The following is a 10358-nucleotide window of genomic DNA, read 5'->3' as shown; positions in this document are numbered from 1 at the left end:
GCGCAACTGTCCGCTGTGACCGCGAATGGCTGGGCTTCCTGGCCTGGAGACTGGGTTTGGGGGCTCCGGCGGGCGAGTGTTGCATCTGGTGAACTGGGCTGCGGATAAGGACGTGAGCCCCACTGCGAGACCCCCTGTTTTGGGCGATCTGTAGTCCCCTTGGCGGCTCGGCGGCTCCTAGACCGCGGGCTAATGGTAGCTTCCCAGCCCCCACCTCAAATTAGAGGCCAACTCGCGGCGCTGGGCTGCTCCGCGCGAGCGGGGCGGGGTCGGGTGCTGGAGTAGGGTGGGTGGCGGGTGCTCCGCGGAGATCCCCTGAAATTGTGCTCGGAGCTTGAGACCGGCTTGTAGAACAAAGAGCTAACTTTTCAAAGCAGGTTTCCCCAATGGAGGGTGCGGTTGGCTGAATTCAGGGGAAGGCAAGAAAAGGGGGAGGTGTTTGGGGGGAGGGGAGGGTGGCCTTCTGGAAATTCACTGTCCCCTGGGGCCCTGACGATTGCGTCCCCCCCACCCATGCTGGACTTGTTCATCTGGTTGCCATTAGGCTTTTGGAGGGGGTGGGGGTGGAGAGGAGGACTGGGTGTTTCCAGCAACTTGGGGAAGGATCTGGTCCTCTTTTTAGCTTCCTTAGATCCTGAGGCAAAATGTGTCTCCTCTGCACCCCTCTTCGGTCTGGAGGAGGGGGGCTTTGTGATTTTGTCCCCTTCCTCACCCGGGCCACTTCCCAAAGCTGGCTCCAAGTCCACATACTCCCTCTTTCTTTTCTGAAATGGCAGGAATGGGGGGCATGGGATGGAAGAGGGGTGCAGAGCCCTAGGGCCAGGTTCATTGCTCACCTGACGCCATGTTGGGCTGGGAAAGGACAGTTCATTGGATACTTAACTCTCCCCTTCCCCTTGGGGTTGGAGCTTCCTCAGTGACCTTTGGCCTCTGCCTCAGGGTGAAAGGGTGTGGGGTTCCAAGGTTCTGAAATACTTTTGAACCTGTTCTTGCAGGAAGGGGCATGCGGGGCTGTTGCAGTTTCACTGTCTCTCTTGGGCTTGGCCAGACAGGAGGAAAGGAGGGCCATGCTGTGGACACAAAGGATGTGGGCCCTGACCTTCCCGATGACTGTGCCAACCTCTGGAGGGTAGGACTTGAGCTTGGAGGCACTAACTGAGGAACTATTTGTCCTTGCACACGGGTGTTTTTGCCCTTCCCTGGTGGTGGGGATTTTGGCCTCTGTAATTTGAGTTCCCTGTGCTCTCCTCCATAGTCATGAATTGGCAAGAGGCTGTGGGCACTTTTGCCCATATAAGGCAGAAGCAATATAGATGAGGAGTTTGCTAGCCCATCCTGATTCCAGGTGTTTTCCCACCAGCTTTATGAATGGCTCTAGGCCTCAGTGTTCCATATCTGTCAGATGGGTATGATGTCATTTCCTTGGAGGAGGGGCAGTGCACTAAAGCGCCGGGATGTGGTAGAGGCTGTGCATTCCCTGTCTTTCTGGGGTACTCTATCTGGCCCCACACCTGGCTCCTCTTGTAAAGAACGTTGGTGCTGTGTGTCAGAGGGGAGGAGGGCAGGAATCCTGCAAGGTACCCTTTCCCAGTAGCTGTTCTCTCGTCCCAGCTGAAGAGGACAGTCAGGTGGGGGTTGCCTTGGGAAGTGGGGATTTAAATATGTTTTTATTGATTTTTAGAGAGAGAGAGGAATAGAGAGATAGAAAAACATCGATGAGAGAGAAACATCCATCGGCTGCCTCCTGCATATCCCTTCTGGGGATCGAACCTGCAGCCTGGGCATGTGCCCTGTCCTCGAATCGCACAACGAGATCTCCAGGTTCCTGGGTCGACACTCAACCAACCACTGAGCCATACCTGCCAGGCGTCCTCCCTCTCTTGTAGAGCTTTCCCTAGAGGAGGTGGTCCTGGGGGAATCCTCACCCCTGCACCCAGCTGGAGGCCTGGAATATCCAGGTATCAGACCTCTTCCTCCCACCTCTTTCCAGGCAGTAAGGATTGGCACTTCCTACTGGGAAACTGGTGCCCCAAGGGCTGAGACTTGCAGAACATTCAGTCCCATAAGCAAGGTTGCTAACCAACTTCCCCAGGCTTTCGGTTTACAAAGGGAGAGAGTCAAATTAGACCCACCCAGTTCACTATAATTTCCCTACAGCACTCAGCCCACAACCTGACCCAAAGCACAAGGTATATCCTTGGTGTTAACCTTTTCTCCTCCCTGAGCCTTATCTCCCAAAGGTTTAGGTGAGTGAAGGCCATGTTACCCCTGATGGCCACCCTGCCCCCACCTTGCAGTACCCAGTGTGTTCTGCACGCTGGATAAATATGTATGGCTGATGACGGTGTTTGAGCAAGGAGATCGAGGTTTCCTTCCCCAGAGGACTTCTGGGATTAAAGCTGGGGGGGAAACAGGGTGACCTCATTGGCTCATTCACTGGACAAATATTTATCGAGTACCTACTTTGTGCCAGGCACTCTGAAGGGTTGCCCTTGCAAGGCCTTTGGGAAGGGAGAGAGGGGCTGTGCCTCAGAATGTCCTCTGGATTTGGAAAGGTGGATTTGTATCCCAGACCTTGTTAGGAGGCATTTGTAGGTGGGAACCTGTGTTGTCAAGAATCTTGCCCTGCCCCTGTCCCTGGGCTTGCTTTCCTGGGCTCCTGAAAGCAGGTGGAGACAGCCTTTCTGGAAGGGTAGAGGACTGGTGGGTGCCAGCTTCCCTGGAATCCCCCAGTAGGAGGGCTCTCTGCCTCTGGTTGTCTAAATTGCCCCCTACCCTGCCCTCTCGCTTCCATAGGGGGCAGCAAAATAGGAGACTGGGCTGGACACACTAAAAAGACAAGTCCTTGTACTAGCTGTGGTGCCCCATTTTACCAGCTAAAGCTGAGCGCCCCACGATCACCTTGTGGCCACCCATTCATAGTAGCTACTACTTACTGCGAGGGGCCCGGCTCAGTCTTCGCAGCAGCTTCACACAACAGATGTGGTTGCTCCTGTAAATGATGAGCCCCGTACATGGAGGCTCAGACTGTGTGTGCGGCTCATTTCCCTCTCAGCCAGGGGTGGAATTCAAATCTGAAGTTCTTTGTGCCTGTTATGTTGGCAGAAAGGTACTTTATTGCCCAACCAGCTTGGCTTAGTGGTTGAGTGTTGACCTATGAACCGGGAAGTCATGGTTTGATTGCCAGGCAGGGCATATGCCTGGGTTGTGGGCTCGATACCCAGAGTGGGGCATGCAGGAGGCAGCCGATCAATGATTCTCTCTCATCATTGATGTTTCTATCTCTCTCCTCCTCTCCTTTCCTCTCTGAAGTAAAAAAATATATATTTAAAAAATTCAGGACAAGCCATGCAACCTCCCCACTGGGGATGTGCCCACAACCAAGGTACATGCCCTTGACCGGAATCGAACCTGGGACCCTTGAGTCCGAAGGCCGATGCTCTATCTGCTGAGCCAAACCGGTTAGGGCTTAAGTACCTTTATTTACACTATCTCGTTAGTGTCCCTGACCCTGGCCTGAGGAATGCCCTCGGCCTGGGCCTTTCCAGGAGCTGGGATACTAGGAATAATCATCTCCCCTGGGAATATTTGGAGAGTCTATGACTTTAAACCAGCGCCCAGGTGACCAACTGAACTAGGTTGGTGACCCAGCCAGGGTGGAGCTGGTGTTACCCCTAGAGAAGGGAAAAACCGTAACCCTGGGGGACAGGAAAGGAGAGGAAGGTCGTCGGGTCGCCTGGGTGCAGAGGGCAGGATGCCAGGCTGCAGGCACAGTGACCCGAAGCTGGCCGAGTTTCCCTCACCCAGGGCTGCGAGCAGCACTGCCCCACCTCCGCAGTGATTACAGAGAGATAGGAGCTGGTCCAGGCCACGCCCAAGTGCGGGAGATCTTACTTCCGCTCCATCGGCCTCTGTTTGTCTTTCTGTGGAGTGGGTTTTCTGGGGACTGGGCTTCAGCTTTGGAGCTGCAGGCAAGGAAGACTTGAGGGCAGGGCTGGAGCCTTGGGGGAAGGGCTGCCAAGCTTCGAACAGAGGCCTCATTTTTTGCGGAAGGCAAACAGTGGCCTTCAGGGCAGTGGGAAGGATTAGAGTTGCCTGCCCCGAGGTGTACTTTGCTCCAGATCCTGAATCCCGAGTCTCAGCAATGCTTCCCTGACATCTTCTTCCTGGGGCCTTTAAGAAAGGGGGACAGGAGAGAGAGGCAGACAGAGAGGGTCATTGTGGGGTTTTATTGATTTATTTCCCTGACTGAGCGGCTCACCGACCTGATTGAGACAGGGAGGGGTTTCCTGGGGGTGCCCGGTCCAGGCTTGGCCCCTGGGCTGTTGAGTGACTCGCCATATTCTGTCCTCCTGCCCTCCACTTTCCCACCATAAAGAGGACACAGGGGCAGGCGCTGCTGATTGTCCTGAACCTGGAGCCCTTCTCCGGTGAGGGAAGTGACCTGACGCAGCAGCCAGCTCCCAGTGCAGCCAGCTCGGAGCGTGAGTCATCTCATCACTCCTCCCCGCACCTCTGTGGGACCCTGGTTTTAGTTCCACTTTACAGCTGCAGAGTTTACTCCTGACCCTGAAGGCACTCGGACCACCTGTGCTTTTATTATTCTGCTCTCGAGCCCCCATAAGGGAACAGAGAGCATCACCCCCAGACCCTAGTATATCTAGCTGAAAGCAAGCGGCGTCTGGGGGTGAGGTGGGGAAGAGCTATGGATGGAAATGGGTACCATCCCTTCATATCGGGGCTCCCCTTCAAATGGCAGCCGGGAGGGGTCTTGTGGAATCCCTGAATTGGGTGTTGGCCCTGAACCCCCAGCCCAGTCAATATACCCTGCCCCTTCCCAAGGGGCTTGACACCAGAGTGAGATCCTAGCCACCTGCTAGGGGAGGGGTACCTATCTCCTTCCCTTTGTCTCCCCCAAATCTATCAGGAGGCAGCTTTGGAGGCCCCCCAGTCGTAGGACAGTGTGTATTCCTACAGATGTGTGTGTGTGTGTGTGTGTGTGTGTGTGTGTGTGTGTGTGTGTGTGAAAGTGGGTCATGGTCTGGATTCCAGAGAATATTTTTCCTGGCAGGCCTCTGTGGGGGTGGGGGGAGGCAGGGGCCTGGGCAGCTGAGCAGGCAGAGGCCAGCAGGATGGGTGGTGACAGGGTCGTGGCGCTCTGCCAATGCCTCCCAGGTATTGGGGGAGGGAGAGGGGCTGCCACTGTGGGCACTGACCGGGCAGGAACTACCCGCTTTTGTTTTATTTATTTATTTAAATATATATTTTTATTGATTTCAGATAGGAAGGGAGAGAGAGAGATAGAAACATCAATGATGAGAGGGGATCATCGATGAGAGAGAGATAGAAACATCAATGATGAGAGGGGATTATCGATTGGCGGCCTCCTGCATGCCCCCTACTGGGGATCGAGCCCGCAACCCATGCATGTTCCCTTAACCGGAATGGAACCTGGGACCCTTCAGTCCACAGGCTGATGCTCTATCCACTGAGCCAAACCAGCTAGAGCAAGGACCACCCTCTTTTAGTTTTTCTGGTGGGTTATGTGTTGGGGTTTTGCGCCTGGAGTCTGGGCTGGGCTGTGCGATCAGCCTCGGTTGGGGTGGGGGCTAAGCTGAGATCAGCCAACCCTTTGCTTCCAGACTTCCCCTGGCCTTCTTCCCACAACAGTGGTTCTCCTGTCACTTCATTTACTGTTGTGCCCCTGGCAGGGGAGCACCCTATTAGAAGGTGATTACCTCCCAATTTACCCCTGGGCCTCTGGTATCCCAACCTCCCAGCTTCTTTTTTTCCTGTCCCCTCCTCCAAGGTGGCAGGAAAACATTTTGAAAGGCACTGCCTTGGGGAAATTCCTTGGCAGATGGCCAAGAACCAGCCCCGTGCTGGTCACCTTAAACATCTCCCTGGGCCCTCCCCTGGTTTCTGGCCTTCCCTGCGGGCTGAGGAGTGTCTCCCTTGACTTCTGGGAAATGGGGCAGAACCAGGCCAGTTGGGTCACCCAGGCAGCCTGGATTCCGGGGTCCTGGAAGCTGGACTCCTGGTCAGTGCAGATCCCAGGGCCAGACTTAGATCGCATGTGTGTGGGTTTGGCCCAGCGTCAGCGTTGCTCAGGGTGAGGTCCCTTCTGTTGCATCCTTTCCCCTCCCTCCTGTTCCCCTCCATTGGCCATGCTGGATTGGCCCTGGTGGCTCTTTGCTGGGTGTCTTGGCTTTGCTGGAGTCTTACCTGTCACTCACCCTCACCCACATTGTAGCTGTGGCTGGGCACAGTGAAGCCCCACCTGCACCCGACACACAGAAAGTTCCCGTGTGCGTCTCCGAGCCCTCTTGGTTGGGGTTCATGTCTGCTGTGCCCCGCATCTAACATTCGGGTACTTAGAGGTGCCAGGTGCTGCGCTGAGGGCTTTGCAGGTGATTTCTCATTGAATCCCCAACAGTCCCAGGAGGAACAGATCTGGAAACGGCTCAGCGGTGTGGTCCCTGGCCAAGGTCACATAGCCGGTCAGGGTGGCGCTTCGATGTCCACTATGAGGGCTCCCCTTCCAAGGCTTTTAGGCTGAGCCCTTCAGTGCCTCAGAGAGAGCTGCTGGGTGCTCTCCTGAGTGAGGGCCTGGGAGAAGGGTGAGGGAGGGAGAAAGGGTGCAGGAGTGGTGGTTAGAGCTAGGGCACCCACTTCTACCCTCTGGTTGGGGGTCCCACAGGAAGTGGGAGGTGTCAGAGCTGGACCCCCTGGTGTGGGAGTTAGGAATGCCTGGGTTCTGTGCCTGGGGGCTCCGGGCCAGGCCCTCCTCCTCTGCCCCTCATGTTCAGCAGCGGCCTCTTAGCAACCCTGGTCCAGCTTTGCTCAAGCAATGAGGCTACTCCAGCTTGGGGGCAGCAGGAGTGGTCTGGGAGGTGGAGCTGACCTTTGGGGACAGCTCAGCCCTACTATTACTGGCCTCTTCCCCACTCACCCTACACATCTGCTCTTCTCCCCATCCTTACAGCTCAAATGACTGATTGGGGGGAGGGTACAAGGGGGAGAGTGTCATTAGCTGCCAGAGCTGTGACCTGCGATGTCCCCAGCTCACCCGGTGGAGCTGGAGTGCTCCTTCCTAGGGCCTGAACCCCCTTCCTGAAGTCCTGTGTCTGACGGGTGTCCTCCCTCTGCCTCTGTCCCCAGTTCTGGCATAAAGCATGCTTCCACTGCGAGACCTGCAAGATGACACTCAACATGAAGAACTACAAGGGCTACGAGAAGAAGCCCTACTGCAACGCGTAAGTCCTGCCTGGGGCAGGAGGCTGGGCGGGTCCCTGGGTGGATCCCCGGGCGGGCCCCGTCCTCATTCTTCCTTCTGTTCTAATAACCACAAGGGGACATCGGCCGAGCACGCCCACTCTCTGCTTGATTAGTGTCAGTCCCATGTCATCTTCACCACAGCTGGATGAAGTCAGGGCTCTTATTCCCATTTCACAGAGAAGGAAACTGAGGCTTGGGGAAGGGAAGGGACTTTCTCAAGATTACATGTCTAGTGAGAGGCTAGTTCAAACCCAGTAAAATAAGAATGTTCCTCCCACTGCACCCGCAGGGGAGGGCGGGATCCAGAGGAAAAAGCGAGCGGCCCTGTTTCTGCCTATTTTTGTTCTCTGCTTCTCCTTTCCTCCTTTCTCTCCTCAGAATAGCCATTGAGTGTCTCCATCTCTCTGTCTGCCCCCTGCCAGAGCCTGGGCACTAATTCTTTGGGGGCTCCTGGCTGAGCCCTTCCTGGTGGGGCAGCAGGAAGGGGTGGCCTGGCTCCGGGCAGAGCTCTTCCCGTCTGGTGAGGGAGGCTGTGGAGACCTCAGTCTTTTCCAATGGTGTTGGGTTGGACTCTGTTCCTTCTGCACGGGGACCTGCAGCCTGGCCTGCTGCGGGGAGGTGGGCAGGGTCGGGTCCCTCATCCCATGCTGTTCCAGAGAGTACAACACCTTCCACCTTCAGGGTGACCTCGTGTGCGTAACAAGTGCAAACTCATTCCGGGTCGAGGGCACATGCAGCACCTCCCAGCCACCTGCCAGGTAGGGGTTTTCGAAGGTCAAGTCCCTTCGTCTAGGTGGCAAGACCAGTATTCAAAACAGTTCAGCAAAACTCTGACTTGAGTCCAGTTTTTCTTTAAAATTCCCAGTCAGGAGGCTCTTTGCAGCTGAAGGAGGGGAACCTTGGGACTTGTCTAAGTGGGGTTGGGGTCTTAAACCCCTTGGAAAGGCTGCCTCCCCCTTTTGGCACCCCCAGTGCCCTGCTGATCCCACAGCCTCCTCTCCTTGGTGTTTTTTTTTCACTCATTAGGTAAGGATTGCCTGCCCGCTGCTACGTGCTAACCTGTGCCAGGTGCTGGGAAAACAGATTTCTGATAAAATCTTACACTCAAGAAACAACATGTGCGCTGTCCCTTCTGGGCGGGCTCGGGGCACTGGGAAGATTGCCTGGGTCCCCCTCTCTTCCCTCAGCTGCTCCTTCTCTTCTATTAACTTACCCTGGTCCTCTCCCCGCAACCTCTCCCCACCCCCCCAAGGGAAATGGGACATTCCTCGAATTCTTAAGGACTCACACAAGCCCTGATTTTCTGCCACTTCCTCCCTCTGTTGGGGAGTGGGGTGGGGTTCAGCGAAGCCAGAGGCTGGGGCAGTTTTAACCCCTTGATTGCTGGACCACTTCAGGCTGGATTCTGGGCACTGAGGCTCCTCTGGGGGCAGCCTCTGACCCTCAGCCTCTCCGGGCAGCAGCCTGGCTGAGCCCCCAGCCCCGTGGGTGGCAGGAACCGTGGGTGGCAGGAACCGGGGCTTCTCTGCGGCTCTTCCCTAAGACTGCAGTAGCCTAGAACTCAGGGAGCACTGGGAGTTGGAGACAGAAATCAGAGGCGTGTCCTTGTTTTCTCTGTATGTATTGCCTCAGCCTCGAGCCACAGTCCCAGCTCACTTTTCTCACTGTCTTCTGGGGAGGCTGCAGGAAGTGGGGTGGGGGGCTCCTTGCATCGGTGGGGGCTCCAGGGGAGGCGGAAGACAAGCGCCCCTCCTTGCTTGGATGCTGCTTCCAACCTGCCTAGGCAGGTCTGTCTCCTGGCCTCCAGCCAGAGCAGCGGGTTGACCCCTCTCCGTTCCCCCAGCCTTTACGGGCCTTGGCCTATGCCCCGCCCAGGTGACCTTTGGCCCAGCTGGGATGTTACCTGGGAAGGAGAAGACCTGGGGGCTGAGGTCCAGCCGTGTTTCACTCCAGTGTAGTAGCACCTTGCCCGCGGCATGCACGCTCCTCAGCCAGCTTCTGCGGAGCGGTTGTCTGTGCCAGCGATCCAGACAGGGAAATTCCAGGATAAACCCGGCGCAGGCCTGGCCTGCAGGAGCTCCCTGTCGACCTGCCCGAGCCTCGGTTCCCCCAGGGTTCCAGCTTCCTACCCTGGGACGCTGGGCCGGACGCCAAAGGAGACAGAGTACCTGCTCTGTGCCAGGCCCCGGGCTGGGGGTTCCCTCTCCTCCCGTCCTGTTTGCTCCCTGCCTCCGGCCCCCTCCTCCAGGGACATTCAGGTTCCGAGTCCTGGGGTGTCCAGGGTGTAGCTCTGCCCTTTGCTTTTGGACCAGGCCTGGCTTCCTTCTCAGCAGCACCTCCCGCTCGGAACCCAGAGAGGCAGGTGGTTCCTCCTGGCACTTTGCCAGGGAGTTGGGCCCACCCAGTGAGTGAGTGTGAGGCCTCCGCCTTCTGCCCGCCTCTGGCTCGTCCCTCGGCCAGGATCTTGCAGGGGGATGGTCAAGAGAGAAGAAGCCTGCCTGTCTTTTCCCGGCGGCATCTCAAGACGAATTTAAGTTCGGGAAAGTGACTGTAAGCAGCAAAAAGGCCTCTTCTCTTCCTCCCCGCGTGCCAGGCTTGTGAGGCATGGGGGAGAACACAGGCCAGAGCTCACAGCTGGCCGGCTGGGCGGTGGCACACCCCTACGGACACGCACTGACACATGTGCCTGGTATGTGTCCAGACACACGCGCTGCCGGACGTGGGGCTGGGGAGAAAAGCCGGGGAGGTCGACTGGGTAGGGTGTGCTTGTGTTCACACTTCCCAGGCCACAGCCGCCCAAGCGTTGCTGTGCTGTGGGCAAGGGAGAGGCGTGCATGCCTGTTTTTGCACCATAGCCAGCAGTAGGAAGACCCATTCATTGAATTCTTTCTTGAAGTTTCTAGGTAGGTGGGGTGAGTCTGCTCCATTTTGGTTAGAGGGATGGTTATACCCTTGGTTATTTGTTTTCTAAGCTACGTTTTATGAAAGTGGGGCAGCTCTGTCCCCACTGCAAACCAGCTGCTTTGTTTTCAGGCAGATAGTCTAGGAGTCTGGAGGGCAGGGGCAGGGGCAGGGGCAGG

General features: G+C 56.6%; 1 protein-coding gene across 2 annotated transcripts in view; it reads left to right on the top strand.

The window, feature by feature from the left end:
- Nucleotides 1-10358, top strand: part of LASP1 (LIM and SH3 protein 1) — a 40316-nt gene that overhangs the window by 552 nt on the left and 29406 nt on the right. For both annotated transcript variants that reach the window (XM_005861907.2, XM_014536178.1), the window contains exon 2: nt 7162-7256. In XM_005861907.2, coding sequence (XP_005861969.1) covers nt 7162-7256 — 95 coding nt within the window. The remainder of the gene's footprint in view (nt 1-7161; nt 7257-10358) is intronic.

This window comes from Myotis brandtii, unplaced genomic scaffold, assembly GCF_000412655.1.
Source record: "Myotis brandtii unplaced genomic scaffold, ASM41265v1 scaffold157, whole genome shotgun sequence".
Classification (NCBI taxonomy): Eukaryota; Metazoa; Chordata; class Mammalia; order Chiroptera; family Vespertilionidae; genus Myotis; species Myotis brandtii.
Note: the sequence above shows the minus strand (reverse complement) of the source record. Positions and strands in the feature narration are given on the sequence as shown.